Raw genomic sequence first — 18,607 nt, forward strand, 5'->3', positions numbered from 1 at the left:
TTTTCGCCCAGACCTACGCGGTGTGGTGAAATGTCGTGCTTTCTCGATGCGCTCTCCGTGAGCTGTGCTCCGCTCGCTCCGACGCTCTACCTCTAAACTGTGCTTCAAAGAAAACCCTCGTTATTATTTACAATGTAAACCACACAGCAAGACCTAATCCTTTCCGCCGGCTACACATTAAAACGGAAGGGCTTGTGACGGACGGCTGGGCGTGCGCGAGCACTCTGACAACGTTCTCGCGACACTCCGACAACGCTCCCGCGCCGTTGCGTTGCCGGACTGTCCCGTGCTTCCGCCGGGATGGGAGAGCGGGACGGGTGCGCTCACCGCGCTCCGCGGAGATTGGGCAGTGAATCTGTGGTTTCTCCCTCCTTCCTCCCTCTTTTTCTTCCTCCTCTTCCTCCCTCTCTCACAACATTTGACCCCACCCCCCCCCCACCCCCACCCCCCACAGAAAAGAACCTCGTCCCATGATTAGTCACGAACCCCGAACCTTTGCTTTCGCCCAGCCGAGACGCAAACCTCGCCGAAAATAAACCTCTAGCGCAATAGTACTGATTTTCAAACTCAACAGGCAGCCAAGGGATGTGAGTAGCAGAACGCACTGGGAGTAGCCGCTCGGTCCGCGGTGGTTACTGGTCGACGGGCTTGACGTAGTTCCCCGGGAAAGTGCCAAACTCTTTTGTTCTCCGGGAGGTTCCTGAACACAACGAGAGACACAAAAAATAATTAATGTAAGTCAACACCCAGGCAGAGACATTTGTAATGCTTACTGTCTTTCTAATGGCGGCAAAAGCAGACATCACTTGCATCAGAAGGAAAATGCTAAATCTGCGCAAAATCAAAAGCTCGACCAATCTGTCCTTGTCATTCACTTGCTGTGCATTAGCGGATAACTGGAAAGGTCCGCTATTTTTAAGACCCAAATCAATAGACCAGCACAAGCTATAGAGCTGTAGAGCGCTTGATGTCTGTTCTTACAGCACAAATAGGCTGATGATACTATTTTGCTGAAATAAATGAATGGCTGAGGACGCAAGTACGTGATTACTCGCAATATTGCAAAAACACAGAAAGCCTGACACGAGCAGCTGGAGTTTGATTGGATAAATAGCTGTGTAGTAATGCTAACGCCAGCTTCCACGGGGGGATCCGCTGGGCAGAAGTTCTGTCGCTGTCACATGATCACTCCCGCAGTTTACACATCAAGCTGCCAAGCGTTCTGCTCAGCGTGTGTTGTAACTTTTTTTTTTTTTTTTTTTTTTTTACGATCAAAGCATCCTCCAGCTTAGATGCAAAATGAAAGTAGCATAAATCCATGTATCCATTATCTATACCCGCTTATTCCTGGTCAGGGTCGAGAGAAGTGCTGGAGCCTATCCCAGCATGCATTGGGTGAGATCCAGAAATACACCCTGGACAGTTTGCCAATGCATTGCAGAAGTAGCATTAAAAAAAAAGATATATAATTATATTTATATGTTATATTTGGAACAACCACCACCTATCCAATAAGGATGCTGCTAGAATATGTACAATATTTCAGCCAATAGATGGCGCCAGTCTGGTTGTTTTATATCAATGAGCAAATGGCAAGGGGAGCGTTGGACGTACCGACAAACCAGCCGTCATCGCACTTCTCCATGACGTTGACCAGATCCCCTTCCCGTAGCTCCAGCTCGTCCTCGTTCTGGGGGACGTAGCTGTAGAGAGCCTGGAAACTGCAGAACAACGTGAGGTCAGACGCAAAGCACCCCAAAACCACAGAAACATCACCACAAACACCGCTCACTGCCAAGGCGCAGAACAAATAACCAATGTTAAGTACTTGCGGTGAGCAACTTGATAACAACACTAAAATCATTTCCATTGCAGGCATTTAGCAGATGCTCTTATCCAGAGCGACTCAAATCACCAACAGGAATGGGTTGTTTCTTTAAGTAAAAGGGTGGAATTGAAAAATGCATTTTGAACGCATGTAACATAAATTGCACATGCACAAATGTTAAATTCTCCGATGCCCCAGATACTCTCTGCATGTTCTTAACAACCCTACCAATTTTAAATTCTAGCGCCTTCTAAAGACAATATACCATACTTCCTTCCAGTGTGAATATTGATCCAGTCATTAGATATACTTTCATGCCACAGGCCTGATAGTTTCATAAGCACATACCCTAGTTAATTAAATATATGCTTAAATATCTGCTCTATGCAAAACATCATCACTATGACATGAGTTCAGGGTCACAAACGGAGAGATGTATGGTTGAGTGACTTTACACATTCAGTTTTTATGCATTGGGAGTCATTCTGAGAACCAAATGAAGCACAGACATAGTCTACATGTAGGAATACATCTAACAGAACCAGCCAGCAGAAACAAAGACTTCTGTGGCCTTCAATGACCTGCGAGTGACCCCAATATAATACTGGCACTAATCAAATAAAACATCATAGAGATCATGCACTGTCACTTGCAGAACCTCAGCTTCTGCTGTGGGTTTCCTGTCATGTGTCATTAGCGAATGAGCTCCGGCCAAGGGCAACGTGTCAACTGGAGAGTGTTGCTCAAACAACACAGTGCAGTACCTCAACTTTAACAGGTACTGATTGAGTCACTAATGATCCCCATGTGCAGTGCTAGGGAATCCTCTTCCTGGAGGGAAGCACTGGTATTCTGTTTTTTGCTTCCACTAATTATCCCAGCTCAATGAACTAATTAGTTGTTTAGACAAATTCTGCTTCACACTCATTAATAAGACCACAATCAAACGGTGTTATTTTTGCACCCGCTTTTGTCCAAAACGCACCCCTTGCAGAATCTGCTCTGCTATGATTGGTCAGTAGCACGAGCCTGAGATTTGCACAGGTTAAGGTATCAACTCTCTCTACACATCCGAAAGTTTAGCTGAATTATAGACCAGTGGCCATTCTGTTAAAGAGGTACCCCACCCCTCACCCCCCAGTAGAACAAAATCCAATCCAAAGGCATGCAGGCTAGGCTACTTGGGGGGGGGGGGGGGGGTGAGGGGGGGGCGAGGGGGGGCAGCATTCTCAGGGCGTTGCAGGTCGGGGTACTCACATTCCGCAGCTGGGACGTGCGGGTTCTGGGCTGGGGGTGTGCGGCTGCGGTTGCTGGGAAACGATGAGAGACTGTTTACTGGGGTGCGCTCGCAGACCCCGCGCAGACGCGGGGGCCCGGGAGAGGGTGCTGCAGTACCGCACCGACGTCTCGGCGATGCTCAGGATCTCCTTGCACACCGCCTCCTGGTGGTGGGAGGCCAGAGTCCGACGGCCCGCCCCCCCTCCCCAAGCCCCACCCCCATCAGAGGGGACAGCCAGTCAGAGGGAAGGAGAGATGGATGTTGTTGTTGGTGGTGATGGTGGTGGTGGGAGGGGGGGGTGGGGAGGGGTTAGAAGACAGTCAGAGAAAAGGTTCGGAAGGAGGCAGCAGGTCCGGTAAGTACCGAGGTGGAAAGGGGAATCCGTTAGAACCAGGGAGACCAGGAAAGATGGGAGGAGGGGTCCAGAGGTAAGCATGAAAAAGCAAGACATCAAAGTAAGTGCATGTGCAGTAAGCAGTCACAACGCCACCCATTAAAACTGCGTGGAGCAAGACATGCAAAGAACATGAATAGAAGACAGTGAAGACAGGGTCTGCTTAGAAATGGTTTCAGAGGGAGAGTAATGCCAAGCACTCGTATTACAAATGAACTACCGGTTAGTTTCACTTTTAAAGGAAAGAACACCCGAAAAGAAGGTAGTAGGAATGGAAGTGTTAGAGGAAAGGTTAATCTAACAGTGAGGCTGGGGTGATGACCAGGGAGAGTTCGCGATGGGCCGTCTTCTCTGTCCTCAGCACCCTCTCCCTCCGCCCCATCCTCTTCCTCTTCGACAAATTCACTAACGCTTTGGAGTATGTTTTTTCAGAATGATTTTCTTAAAAATTCTATGTCAGTGTTCTAGAACTCCATTGCTTTCAATTACCAGTAGTGATTGTGACATCAGCATTAGAATGTTCAGTTAAGAACATTCCATCACATATTTGTGACCTCACACCTTAAAGCGTTAAATGCCGTTATAATTCAACACATTGTAAACAAATGTGATGTTACATTTTTCTTTTTGCCCTCCCTACATTTTCTTTGTTTGCATCTAACTACCTTTTTGCTCTGTGATAGAAAAGGAACAAAGCAATGCTGCAATTATGTACCTCGGCTTAAAAGAAATATAATTTTACTGCAAAGCAGCAGCTTGGCGCTAAGCAACCACTTACCGCAAACGAGTTGGCATTCATCACGTTGTCCTGGATGTCGAAGAGCAGCACAGGACTCCTGGAGGACCTGCCCTGATAATCGCTGTCACTCTTCACCAGCTGGTGAGGAAAGAAACCGCGATTAGCTTCCGTGGGTTACACAGCCTGGCCTGCAGAGGGCGCTGTTAGTCTCACAGAGGCGAGGGGAAGCACAGTCCGTCAGTAAGGGAGGCAAAGGTCACCCAGGTGCATCACACTGAGAACTCTGTGCATATTTCACACCAGAACTTATCAGCTCGGCGCACAATTCACACAGACGCACACAAGTGGCTATCTGCCAAAACAACACATAATCCTGCTTTCATAGACAACATGCAAGTGAGCATTTAAATAGCAGAATAGCTTTGGTTGTTCCTCGAATGAATAAAACCAGAATCTTCAAGCAAAATGCTTAAATATGACTGAAAATTCTAAGTAAACGTACCAGCTCAGAGCTAATATAAAATTAACCTGTAATATTTGATGTGGCACGTTTTTAAAAATCCACTAAAAATAATCCCCATAGCTTGCTTTCTCCAGGAGAAAAGGCTGAAGAAGTAGCAGGCAGTAAGGGTTAGTGGTGAAGAGTTAAAACCCTGCGGTGTGATGCAGGCCCCAGCGTTTGGAGTGTCTTTCTGTGAAAACTCAGGATTTAACTGCAGGTACGTGACTTCACCAGTGAAAGAAAGTCACTGATAAGACAGGCTTCAGACTGGCACCAGTACCATACAGACATCTGAATACACAATGATATGAGAAAACCCACTCAAGAAGAGCCAAGGCACACAGCAAAAACCACACAGCGACATTCTGTTAAAAAACGTTTCAGCCTGGCATTCGCCTTCTCATTGGGCGGTAGCAGTGGTTGCTGGGTAACGATGCTGGGGGGCTAAGAACGCGATTGGCCGGTGGCGGAAGTGATTTGCGAGGCCCTGAGATGCAGCACTGCACACCATGCAGGTGATACCTCTCCGGGGCTGCTGAGCCACTCCCCCAGAGCCTCCCGTTCGCTGGCCCTGTCAAGCTCCGCCCCCTCCCCCAGCAGGCTGCTGAGGGGGCTCCGCCCTCCCAGCCAGCCCTCCAGCTCCGCCCCCCCGCAGGGGCTGAGGCTGCGCGAGAGCCGGGGGGAGGGCGGGGACAGCAGAAACTCCTCCCCCTGGGGAGGGGTGAAGGTCAGGTAGGGCGTGGCCGAGCTGGGGCGAGGCGGGGGCAGTGGGGGGAGAGGGGACGGGGAGGGGGAGGCAGAGGGGGACACCAGCCCGGGGCTGTTGCTAACTGGGGGGACGGGGCTGGCGGAGAGGGACGGGGGGAGGTACTCCCCCCAGCGGTAGGAGGAGGAGGGCGGGGGGGGCAGGGGCGGGGTGGGGGCCGTGGGGGGGCTGCAGCCCGTCCCCATGGTGAGGGAGATCCACTCGGAGGAGATGGCGTGGACCTCGGGGGACACCGAGCGACGGCTGGAGCGGGGCAGGGGGAGGGGGGAGGTGCTCAGACGGTTTCGGGAAATCTTTGGGTCGAGGAGGAGAGAAGAGAGGCAGAAATGGAGGAAAGATGGAAGATTAAAAGCAGACAAGAAAAAACCAGACACAAAATAACAGGAGGAAAAACTTGAAAGGTTAAAATAATCTTGAAAGGTTAAAAAAGGGGAGACAAACACATCTCTCTCTGTCGCAGAGCACAAATGGAAAGACCTGATGAGAAACGGAGGACTCTTCTGTGACTTTTCATTTCCTCGACGAAAATACACGGTTATTTCGAAAGAGGTCGAGCGCTCGCCGATTGGCTGCCTGCTCACCTGCGGTGAGGCGTTGCTGCTGCGATTGGGCGACGGCGTGATGGGCGGGTCGGGGTAATCCACGCCGTTCTTGACGCGCGGCCGCTTGTGCACGTCGATGTAGGTGACCGGGAAGATGCCCTGGCGGTTGGTGCCGGGGATTTTGCCCTCGTACCAGTTCTCGTCCACGCGGCGAATTAGCGTGATCCTCTCGCCCTGTGGGGAACCAGAGCAGCGCTCAAACTATCGCACGGACGGAGTGTGGCACAGTGGGTAAGGAACTGCGCTTGTAACCGAAAGGTCGCAGGTTCGATTCCCAGGTAAGGACACTGCCGTTGTACCCTTGAGCAAGGTACTTAACCTGCATTGCTTCAGTATATATCCAGCTGTATAAATGGATACAATGTAAAGTGCTATGTAAAAAGTTGTGTAAGTCGCTCTGGATAAGAGCGTCTGCTAAATGCCTGTAATGTAATGTAATGTAATGCACGCAAAGTCACACTAGCGCGTATGCTAACGCTAATGCAGATTCCGCACTACAACCGAAACACAAAAATGCACACATGCACAAACCAGCCAACCAAACCAGGCACTCAGATACAAATACAAACACAGACACGCACACACACACCGCACGCCCCAAGCGCACACAGGCACGCACAGACGAACACATATTGATTGTCCCCTTTGAACAATACACACAAACACAAGCAAACAGATTTGCGGACAGCAACGAAGAGCAATCACACAGCAGATACACAAAGGAGGATGAAAACTGAAATCCATTTTTAGCAGCCGAGCAGGAGAGCTGAAGAGGATCTCTCCCACCTTTCTGAAGGACATCTCCACGGCGGTGTCTCCGGTGAAGTTGAAGCGGGCCAGGGCTTCGCCGTATTCCAGGACCTGGACCGGGGTGGGCTTCTTGGGCTGGGCCTTTTCTGTGGGCGGCAGGAGCTGCAGACCATACAGACACTAGCTTCAGTATCCTCGTGCATCAGCTTCACCAGCTTCACAGACATACCAGCTTCACATGAACACCAGTGTGACACAGGCACTGGTACCATACAGATGCTATGTTCACCCAGAAACCAGCTTCATATGGACAGCAGCTTTAGACAGGCACCAGTACCATAAAGAGAAAACGTTATACTGTACAGATGTTTGCTTCATGCCCTTTGCTTGTATAGTACACCTTTACCAAAGATGTTACAAAAAACCCATGACACAGGGTACAAATCTGCATGTTGTTTACAGAGGAAGTTTTTAATATATTTTAACTGACATCTCCAGGAACTAATGAAAAAAAAGCACATAAATTACCTCCACATAACTCCGGGGGAATATACCCATTCTCCCATGGTGCTCTCCTTCGAACCAGTTCTGATCAATCTGTCGACAAATGTACACGATGTCCCCCTTGTGAAAAGGCAGCTCCCTGCAGGAGAAGAGCACAGGGCGAGAGCAAAGCAAAGCCCCAAATACATTAATAAACCACCCGCATTACCACTTACTGCAGAACGGCAGCCCGTGTGATTCTTAGTTAAGGCAGCGTACTGTCTTTCATTACGGAAGAGACCGGGGACAAACTCAAATGACGCATCAATTCAAAGCCTAATTCAAGAGTTGTGCTTTTCCTGCGAACAAGTAATTTTCACATAATGAACAACAGTCACTGGGGAAAGCAAAAATAGCGCTAAGCTAAACAGCGAAATGAGACCGGTGGCACAGCACAGCACCCGACCAACTGTTCGGAGTGGCACAGCTGGCACCGTGCCCCCCTGCCGTAGACCTCTCCAACGGATTTTTATTTTGGGAAATAAAAATCGCTCCGAATATATTTATTTATTTAGGCTAGAGGAGTGACACTTATAACAGTCTATCGTAATGTATTTTACGACACTTATTTGAAAAACACCGTTAACAGAAGCTTCTCCGTGATGTCGTATCACGATTACGTGTGGTGGTCATGGTGGATGTGCACAGTGGAAGTCTCTTTACAGAATCTGAAGATAACATCCAGGACTATATGCCCACCTTGCCAAGACTTCATACAAGACCTGATCCACCCAAACACTACTCCCAGGTTAAAGCATTCTTACAAGTGAGACTACATTAATTACAATCCCACACTGGATATGACCACTGAAGAGCTGACCAGCGAGGAGTCTGCAATTTGTGTGCTTCTTACTCACTTGAGTGTCTCGGCTTTGAAGTCAAATTTCGCCAGAGCCGGAGTCCTCTGTGAACACACAAAGCTTAAATTAGGGAAAGAGAACAAACAGGCCCCTTTCCTGCGGCTGTCCTGTGCTGAAGGTCCCGCAGTGGTCACATGAGCACCTGTGACCTGCTTTACACACACTTGTGAGGACGCAAAAAGGTCCCCACTAGTGCAAATGCAAACGCTGTAAGGCAAGACTTACGATGAAAACGCACGGCGCTATGGTACTTCAGCACATTTATGGGGTCTGAAAATTCTACCAGTAAGCTATCCACACACTGAGAAACTAAAGACTGATAGGGGGCATATGTACTATGTGTTGGGCCTACCACAAATAGCCTAGATGCTACTGCAGACAGTACAGTAAAATAATAGATTTCATATCTGTTTCATGCAATGTTTGCAAAGAAAAGGTATGAGGTGTATGGCACTGGAGAGAACAGCATTTATGTCATGCATGTGAGTTCACACAAGAGCCTGTTATAATTAAGTGAGGTCATCAACTTGCGTAAGTTCTAATCCTCTGGCATCTCAATTGCTCTCTCTCAGCACTGCAGCGCGCGTATGTATTCTCACTGAGGGAGGGGGGCAGGGAGAGCTCATCTGTTTGGGGGGCTGCTCTCTCTCAGCACTGCAGAGCGCGTATGTATTCTCACTGAGGGAGGGGGGCCGGGAGAGCTCATCTGTTTGGGGGGCTGCTCTCTCTCAGCACTGCAGAGCGCGTATGTATTCTCACTGAGGGAGGGGGGCAGGGAGAGCTCATCTGTTTGGGGGGCTGCTCTCTCTCAGCACTGCAGAGCGCGTATGTATTCTCACTGAGGGAGGGGGGCAGGGAGAGCTCATCTGTTTGGGGGGCTGCTCTCTCTCAGCACTACAGAGCGTGTATATATTTCCTTTGAGGGAGGGGGGCAGGGAGAGCTCATCTGTCTGGGGGGCTGGTCTCTCTCAGCACTGCAGTGTGTGTATGTGTTTCCTTTGAGGGAGGGGGGCAGGGAGAGCTCATCTGTTTGGGGGGCTGCTCTCTCTCAGCACTGCAGAGCGCGTATGTATTCTCACTGAGGGAGGGGGGCAGGGAGAGCTCATCTGTTTGGGGGGCTGGTCTCTCTCAGCACTGCAGAGTGTGTATGTATTTTCTCTGAGGGAGGGGGGCAGGGAGAGCTCATCTGTTTGGGGGGCTGCTCTCTCTCAGCACTGCAGCGCGTATGTATTTTTCTCTGAGGGAGGGGGGCAGGGAGAGCTCATCTGTTTGGGGGGCTGGTCTCTCTCAGCACTGCAGTGTGTGTATGTATTCTCACTGAGGGAGGGGGGCAGGGAGAGCTTTGTTTGGGGGGCTGGTCTCTCTCAGCACTGCAGCGCGCGTATGTATTTTTCTCTGAGGGAGGACGCACCTCGGAGCCGGACTTCCTCTTCTCGGTGTTGTCCATGTTGAGCAGGTCGCCGAAGCGCTCGTTGGTGATGAACTGGTGGTGGGTGAGGAAGTGGCTGGTGTGTCGCCGGGCCGCGGCGTCCGCCTCCTCCTGCTCGCGCTTCAGACGCCTCTGCTCCTCCAGCATTTTCTGCGCGGAACACACACACGCACGCAAAAATATCATTACATTATTCCTCTTATAAAACACAGCTTCAAACATTTTATTCAGCTGCTATATTATATTATAATTCTCTGTAGAAAAAATCCTGAAGGGAAAAAAAGTGTTGATAAACACTAAACCTACAGGCTTAACATATTTACCTTGCATTTATCAATTTACCTGAAGATTCTCAATTCATTAAATATATCAATATCACCAAAATGAGGACAGGGGCACACAATACTGCAATATCACACATGATAAAAACACAGAATATATTATATATTTTTCAACAAACATGAAATATCCCATTTTAGAAATCTAACGACTTTTAATAACAACTTTATCCTATTTAACTTCATTTAATAACTTTATTGACAGCAGCACAGAACGCACAAAAACGAGCGAGCGCACAGCTTGCGGGTTTGCGGGCGCTGAAAGACGTTACCTCCTTGTCCCCGTACCGCCTCCTGAGGGCCTCCTCGGCGTTCTCCGCGTGCTCCCCGTGGGCGTGGCGCGGGGAGTCGGACTCTACTCGGGAGACAGCGGGAGTCAGCACTTTGCCCCCGTGACAAACGCACCAAACACGAGCCAGACATTCCCCATCAGCACGGTCACGTGTTTACACCAGGGCTTTCACTTGCTGGGACACGAATGCCGGTTCCATTACGTTTTTTTTTAATTTTTAAAAAAAAGGATTTTGTTTATTTTACGTTCCAATGAGCGAAGAAAGCCTCCGTTGGTTATTAAAATTTCAATGAGGAAGCTCGTTTTGGAAAAGTTTTGTAAATATCCGATTAGCTTTGATAAAAGGGCGTATATATGGAGAGGTTAAATTGCACGAATTTGCTCAACCACTGCAAATCAAACAAACAGAAACAATATGACGTACAGCCTTAGACCGTACATGCCAGTGTGGAAACAGAACACACATGTACACATACACACGCATATATGTATGATAACATACATATATAGCCATATAGATACATAAAGGTTCGTGAATGGAGTGATGTGTCAAACAACACACCCAAATGCTTCACTTTCAACCACCAGGACAGAGAAAGTGCTTGAAAGGCAAAATAAAATGTGGAAGGACCCGTGGCATGCTGTTGGACTCCTCAGCGGCTAACACGCTCCTTTAAAAAGCCACCGTACACCTGCACCTCCCCCTCACCCTCTATACATGCAGAGCCCTCATTAGCATCTGATTACAGCATACAGACAAGACACGCCGCTCGCTAACCTCAGTTAGAAATGTGCAGGTGTATTCTCACAGGTAGGATTGTTCTGAGTTTCATATTCACACAGTGTACTGGCTAATTATGGCTATTTAGAACTCCAGAAAGACACATAGAGATGGATTGCCTGATAATAAGCTTGAAGACCTTGAATCTGCATTGGAATGTAGATTGTATTTATTTTATTTTATTTTATTTATTTATTAGATTTTTATTTTTGTGCTTTTTTGGTGGGTGGACTTTTGCTCTAAACATTTCCTCAATCTTAAAATGGCAAAATCCTGTATTTTACCCCGATAGCAACACAGACAGCAAGTACTAATGGATTCATATACATCATTTTCTTTAAAAAAAAACCATTAAATATAATTTTTCAATATTACCATTTAATGGTGCATACTGTGTACCGGACAATGTATCATAATAATTCCATTAATTCTATCAAAGTTTTTAAATGGTCTTTTTGTAATTTATAAATGCATTATTATTTTCCACAAGATTACTTTCTGATGACTAAGTTCATTGTGAACTATACAACATATCTGCTTTGATACTATTTGACTTTTGGATAAAGCGAAACTTGCAAACAACTGAAACGACTGGATTACAGTGAAATCTTTTCTGTAGCGAGAGACTGAAAGGCTGATTAAATGAAAAGCCTAGCCACACACAATCTACGCCATATCAGTCAGAACGCAAGCAGGCTACGCTAAAGTGTCCTTGCAGCACAGTCAAATGCCACATTTGTTTGCTTGCGTGATAAGTCTGCTCATGCATTACCGCAGTGGGTTTACTGTATCTGGGTTTTCCCAGGGACAAATGCTACAGATATGAATAATTACGGCAGCGGCAAACTAAAAACACCGTACTCAACTATATACTGTAAACGGACTGCAGTGGGAAGCTTCTGTTTATTGATGTAGGGAGGTGACGGGTCTTTTATATATTTGCCAAATAAATATAAACATTCACTTGGGAACTGATGTTAAGTTTCATAGAAGTGGTATAAACACAGTTCACTGAGTGCATAAGAGGAAATAAAAAATGTGCCGTCTCATGTTTACTGTCTATACTTTAGAGATGGGTAGCAGTTCTTACTGCAAGTAAGCAAAAATAATAAATGTTGTTTATCTCAATCTAAGTGTTTTTTCTTGTTTGCTTGAGCCAAGTAAACCAATTCCTTCATTCTGGATATAAGTGAGTGGATCTGGATCGGATTTTGGACGTATTTATTTTTTCTTCGGCGACTGTAAATAAAACGACAGGTTTTTGGGTTTCAGAGAGCTTCTCTGATCCACACACTTCAGCCGCTGTGTGGCAGAAGCTCTGAAAGGAGACAGCGATCAGTCACCGTGGCGACGCTGCGCTCGTCTCAGCTATTTCAATCGCGCTTTAACGACATCACGTTGCCAAGCCTCTGCACTCAAACGCCAAACACTTCATCCGTCAAAACAGATCCGCCTCAACGTGACGCAAATGTATTTGTAGCTTAATTTAAAATGATTTATAAATATTTAGCGACCTCCGGGATTGATTTGCTCTGTTATGAAACGCGCACCGATATTTATTTATCTGTCAGCAGTTTGTATTGTGCGGAAAGAACTGGAAATCTTTACCATATGTAATGAAGGAGACGGTAGCGTGGACAGCGAAGGACAGTTAGAACGCACCTCCAACCTCCACTGTTCAACAGCGTAAGATAAGCATGACCTATTATGCAACTCTTTACACGCACGCAATGCTCCAACTCAGCCCAACGTTGCTTTGACAACACTGCTTAGATACAACAGCTTAAGTACAACTATTTAGCACCTCAAACGGATCCCTGTAAAATTGTCACTTCTCTGGTTACAGCAACTAACACCCACTGTCCACCAAAGACGCTATCAAGCCCACAAAGCAAAGGAATACATCAAATCCCATTCACAGTCTGCCTCTTCATCAACCTTTCAGAGACAGATGCTCACAGCACACAGATGCATGGATAGAAAATAAAAGATGAAAAGAAGGAAATATAGATAAACATGCACATTATGAACACACATAACCATACACACACACACACACACACACACACACTCACACACGCACAACCACACACACACACACACACACACTAAAACATGATCAAAGCTTGCAGGTACCCCTCCTTACATCACACCCTCTTAAGAGGGCCACAGTCCCCTTTGGTAAAGTTAGTAAAGGGCTTGACTGACGGACGTGTCCACGGCCAGACGAAATGCCACTGAGATCCTGAGAGATGCGACACCACCACCACCACCAAAACAGCACCACACGGACAGAGAATGGAGGCCGGCGTCACTCGCTCTCCGCCGGCGAAGGAGGGAGATGCGGAGGGAAAGAGGGGCCGGGGGGGGGGGGGGGAGATGGGAGGCCGCAGAGATGAGCGAGTGATCGGCGGAGGGGGCGGGGGGATTGGGGGGGTCGGGGTGGGGGGGGGGATGGAGATAGCCACCTCGGTCGTGCGCCGCGGTCGGGCACACAGGGTTTCTGTTGCAGTCCAAGACGGCCGGGCCCGAGCCAAAATGGCCGCCGTTAAGGAGGCGTCGCCCGCCGCCTCCGCCTCCGCCGCCGCCTCCTCCCCCGGGGGAGGAGCAGGAGGAGGGGGAGGTGACCTCCCCGTTGCTCAGCCTCTCCAGCACCTCCAGGGAGGACATGCGCGCGGGGACGAGCGGCCGGGGTTCCGCCGAGTGCCCGCAGGGGGCGCCGTTCTCCGAGGGCTTCACGGCCGAGAAGGCGGCCGTCTTGCGGGCCTGGTGGCTCTGGAGCGTCTTCCTCAGCCGGAAGGGGGCGGGGCCCATGAGGAAGAGGCTGCTGGGAAAGGGCTTCTTCCTGTCGGCGCCGGGCTGCCGGTCCCGCTGCGCCAGCTGCTTCTCGTGCCGGCGGATGGTGGTGAAGCGGGTGTAGGAGGCGGGGCACGTCCCTTTGCACTTGCTGGGCTTGTGCTGGTGGTGGGCGTGCGCGTGGGCGTGGTGCGGGGCGGGCGGGGCCTCGGCGGAGGGGGCGGAGCTGTCGGCGGAGGCTACGGAGCAGCGGTCGGAGCAGCGGTCGGACTCGGGTTCGACGTCGGCGTCGGGCTTCGAGGGAGAATCCGGACTCGCCGCGTCCAAGAGCTCCGAGGAGACGGGCTCGTCCTCCAACGGGCTCCCCGATACGGGGGCCTCCTCCTCCTCCTCCTCCGCCGGCGACGCCACCTCCCTCCTGGGGCCGCCCGGGAGGAGCAGGGATTCGGCGGAGACGGCCGCCGTCATGTACGACGGGGCGGGGCCGGGGGCGGGGTCGGCGTGGAGCGCGGGCATGGAGCAGGAGCGCTGGATGATCTGCTCGAACTCCGTCACCCGGGACGAGACGGCGTCGCGAGGGGGGGCGCCGCCGCCCCCCGGCTCCTCCCCCCCCGCCCCGCCCCTCCCCGGGGCCCCGCCCGCCTCCCGCTCGAACAGCGAGGCCAGGCTGCGCACGCTCCCGCGGGGGCTGTGGCCCTCGGCCCCGGGCCGGCGGATCTGGTGCATGGTCCGGTACATGGCGCTGAACTCCGCCGTGGCCCTCCAGGCCGGGCCGGGGGGCGGCACGCCGCACTCCGCCAGCCCGCCGGCGCTCCCCGCCCTCCTCTCCGCCCCGGGCTCCGCCCCCCCGCCGCCCCCGGCCCCGCCCCCGCCGTCCCTCAGGTCCTCGCAGCTGTGGGCTTTGGGGCGTCTGGCGGGCGGGGCCCGGGCCTCCCGCCCCTCTCCGCCGGCCGGGGCCAGCTTGGGTTTGAACTTGGAGGGCAGGATTTCGGGGAGGCCCGCCTTGGCCGCCGATAGCGGCTTCTTACTTTTACACTGGCTAGCGAGTGCGCCGCCGGCCAGAACCGACGGGCTAGTTACAGAGGGAGAAGGTGAAATTATGTAGCCATTCCCACCTTTACGGTCCACTGGCAAGCATGCAGGACAACAGAACAGACAGCATGTTAGGAGACATAGAGCACAGGGTTAACACGCACCAACGTATGCAGCGCCCTACCGGTCGCCCACACAACCGCTAAACACGCCTCTGAGCAAAGGGAAAACAGTAGTGGGGTGGGGGGGGGGCCGGGGGGGGGGGGGCCGGGGGGGGGAGGGGCGGTCGAGCAGGGGGTCAGGACGAGGCCGACTCGACACCGCTCGCGCCCATCTCTCCACCGGACCTGAGAAACAAAATGGACGTTCGAAAGATGCGCTGCTTCCTAACGCTACGCCGCGTTCTGATCAGAGAACACAAAAACGACGCGCAAGATGAGCGGAGAGAGGCATTCCCTGGATGATGGGAGGTGAGCGTGGTCCTGCAGTGACTGTGTGACACGAGGACAGGCACAGAGCGTGACTCACTGAAGCCCATTTCGCAGTTTTAATGGAGCAATCTTGAATGACGGAGTACATGCATCGCAAAAAAGCATTCCAGACCATGCATAATTCACTATAAAGTGGAACGCATGTGCATTTGATGATGAAACACATTCAAATAAACACATTTACAAAAAAATATGAATTCAGGAAATGCGCATGACAGCATTCAGTGCAACTAAAAAATATACAGCCAGCTACAGCACAACCAAACTAAAAGGAACAGGAAGGAAACAAAATAACAAAAAGAAACAACATGATAAGATGGCAACAGATAATGTAGACATCTATGTCTGATAGATTCGTATCAGCCTAATTCTTAAGATTCAAGTCCAGTTCAGACCAAAGATTTGCAATGCGGCAAAACTATTGCACATAGAAGAGAAGAAGTATTCGTCTTAGAACTCCTAATTCCAGAGCTTGCCCTTGCAGTCTGATCCAACTTCTGTAATCGCAAGTGACAAGCTGTAGAACACTGCAAAGAGTCTCCTGTTGCAATGCGTTGCATCGCGAAACTTTGGCTAGAAGTGGGCTTCAACCTCATCACCCCCATCCCCTCCCCTACAGGGGACAAACAATTAATCTCAGGTTTCTATTTAAAGTGCAGTCAACTGGGAAAATGTATTATTCAACATTAAAGATTGATGTTTGTTCCGTAATTCCACAACCTACAGTCCACATAACAGTTACTAATTTCAATTTTCCTTTAACAAATTAAGTAATCGACACAACATCATAAACAACATCATTTGGGACATCAAATCAAGGAAAAGCAACACTGTAAGTTTCATTCTGTTTTACAAATTTTTACTGGATTTATACGTATCAAAGTCTTGATTTAAGACCATGATTAGTTAATGAATGAATCAGGTGTCATAGTGCTGGGCTAAAACAAAAACCTGCACCCACACTGGCCCTTTTTGGATAATATTTATCACCCCCAGAATAGAGAAAGATTGCAGTTTCAGTAAGCTGAATTGCAAGTGAGAGATAAATGTTCTATTCTTATCTTAATCAATCAATCAATCAAATTTTATTTATATAGCGAATTTTACAACAGTCACATTTACAAATGCGAACAATCTTTATATGCCATTGTATTTGTACAACAACAGGACAATGGACAACATATATATTTTTAAAATTATCATTAATAGAAAGGAAGACAACATCATCGATGAATGCTTTTCAAAAACAGTAAGCAAGCTGCTGATAATTTCAGCGTTCTGGAGGATCCCAACTGCCCTGACCTGTCTCTTTACATCGCTAAGCAACACTGTGTACTACCAACCGATCTTCCATCATCATGAGCGCTGGCACTGTCCCCTCTACCAAACATTAATAGCTCATCCTAAGCCTTCCGCCGTGACATACTCACACAGAGCAATCAAATCAATCATTTAAACAGGTACGAAGTGGTATCGGTAAGAACGAGTTCCAGCGAATCATCACCCTCGATGAAGGTCTCAGTGGACACGGTACTTCACGAAACATCAGTCACTCAGACTACGTACCAATCAACAAGAGGCATGAAGTAGCGCCCTGGATACAGCAGGGAAAGGGAAAAGGAGAGGTAATGCCCTCCTAGAGTTGCACCAGCTGACTGGCGGGTTGGCGCGATGCCTGTAGCGGGTACGCGGGTGGAATCTTCGGCACGTCGGCCACGGGGGCTCCGATACCGCCCCCGCTCCCCGCCCCACCCGATCGGCGTCCGCTTGCATTCCGTCCCCTGACCCCGGGTCAGCTGACTTCCTCCCGCCCCCCCCCCCACCCCCCGCTCGTCTGTTTATCTCTCTCCCTCCCGCCTGTCCATCCCTGGCACGCCGCGCGGTGACCTTCGACCCCTTCTCCTTTTATAAATACATCGCTGAGCCGTGACCTCACTCTTTAAAACCGCGGCACGGACCTTCCAGGTGATAAATAAAGAGACCCCGGAAAAAACCGGGCTTGAGCCCCCCGCACGGGTCCGGGCTAGCGCCATTAGCACGACTGAGGGCCACCAAAAATAACCCCTCTGGGCGTCGTCAGGTTTGGAAGCGAGAGCCAAAAACCAGCAGAGGACCGACAAAGATACACAAGACAAGTTAAATATTTGGCTTCTTTTGTTGGTTTTTTTGGGGAGTAACGGATGAGCGTCTTTGTTGAACGATTTCGTTCCACTGTCTGAAGAGATAAACAAAGCCTTCCTGTCTGTAATCTACGCAAAACGAGCTCTTAAAGTGTGAAAATGTTTCAGCCCAGAAAAACACGTAACACTATTCGCGCATCGACAATCTGGGAACGTTATTCAACAAATGCCACTCTGATAATTACAACAAAATTTTTATTTGTTTCGAGCGCTAACGTTTCACGCGCAATAAACTCACGCCTGCACGTGTCACACGGGTGCATTTTCCTGCATCTGTACATATCCGTGAGTAAAAATGTCAACACTGAAAAACTGAAAAGTAAAAAAGAAAAAGACAAATGACTGTTTGGAATAACAGAAAACTGAGAATGAGTCAGAAACAAGATGTTAAAAGGAAAAGACGTGGACCTCAGCTCGCTTGCCAACCCCACTGATTAAAACCCACATTTCAGGGAGGGGTTTGGAGTAGGGGGGGATGTCTGAGGCCTCTGAACCCTCACCTTTAGAGGAGGAGGAGCTGGGGTGGCGCTTGTTCAGGGCTCTGAGCCCCTGCAGGGGGATGTCGCCGCCCTCCAGGACGCTCTTGTAAATGTGGCGGTCGCTGTCCGCGGCCCCCGTCTCGCCGGGGGCCGGCTCCCCTTCCTTGGCATCGCCGTGGTCCGACTCGCTTTTGGAACTGGAGGGAAACAAAAAGCCGGAGAAAGTGGTTCTTAGCCTGCGGAGTGCCGACTCCCCTGCCAGAGTCCCCCCCCCCTCCTGCTCAGCACATGTGCCGGGTGTGCGTTTCGGTACTCAGAAGATTTTGGGCGCTACACTGCGGTTGTGCTCAAGCTGTGTGTCCCCTCTTTTGCTTAACCAAAAGCAAAAGCACAAAACTATTGCCCACACAGACAAGCACAAGACTTACAAACTTACACAGGACACACAAAAACAAAAACAACATTGATTATTTTGGTGTCTTGAAAAATATATGCAGTAAAAAGTCCAGTTTTAATTCAACTGTAA

The 18,607-nt window shown here is 49.8% G+C and overlaps 1 protein-coding gene across 3 annotated transcripts in view; it reads right to left on the reverse strand.

Annotated features, from left to right (window-relative positions):
- Positions 1 to 218: 218 nt before the first annotated feature.
- The window catches only part of LOC118218379 (sorbin and SH3 domain-containing protein 1), an 84,460-nt gene continuing 66,071 nt past the window's right edge, over positions 219 to 18,607 (reverse strand). The window contains exons 17-29 of one of the 3 annotated variants that reach the window (XM_035400990.1): positions 18,103 to 18,278; positions 13,572 to 15,026; positions 10,303 to 10,385; positions 9,675 to 9,842; positions 8,261 to 8,307; positions 7,389 to 7,503; positions 6,897 to 7,022; positions 6,090 to 6,284; positions 5,265 to 5,801; positions 4,280 to 4,378; positions 3,086 to 3,270; positions 1,615 to 1,721; positions 219 to 700 (exon numbers count right to left, since the gene is read on the reverse strand). In XM_035400990.1, the coding sequence (XP_035256881.1) occupies positions 633 to 700; positions 1,615 to 1,721; positions 3,086 to 3,270; positions 4,280 to 4,378; positions 5,265 to 5,801; positions 6,090 to 6,284; positions 6,897 to 7,022; positions 7,389 to 7,503; positions 8,261 to 8,307; positions 9,675 to 9,842; positions 10,303 to 10,385; positions 13,572 to 15,026; positions 18,103 to 18,278 (3,361 nt within the window). In that variant the 3' untranslated portion in view covers positions 219 to 632. The remainder of the gene's footprint in view (positions 701 to 1,614; positions 1,722 to 3,085; positions 3,271 to 4,279; positions 4,379 to 5,264; positions 5,802 to 6,089; positions 6,285 to 6,896; positions 7,023 to 7,388; positions 7,504 to 8,260; positions 8,308 to 9,674; positions 9,843 to 10,302; positions 10,386 to 13,571; positions 15,027 to 18,102; positions 18,279 to 18,607) is intronic. The other 2 variants (XM_035400992.1, XM_035400991.1) reach the window with 2 other exon arrangements.

This window comes from Anguilla anguilla, chromosome 18 (assembly GCF_013347855.1).
Source record: "Anguilla anguilla isolate fAngAng1 chromosome 18, fAngAng1.pri, whole genome shotgun sequence".
NCBI lineage: Eukaryota > Metazoa > Chordata > Actinopteri > Anguilliformes > Anguillidae > Anguilla > Anguilla anguilla.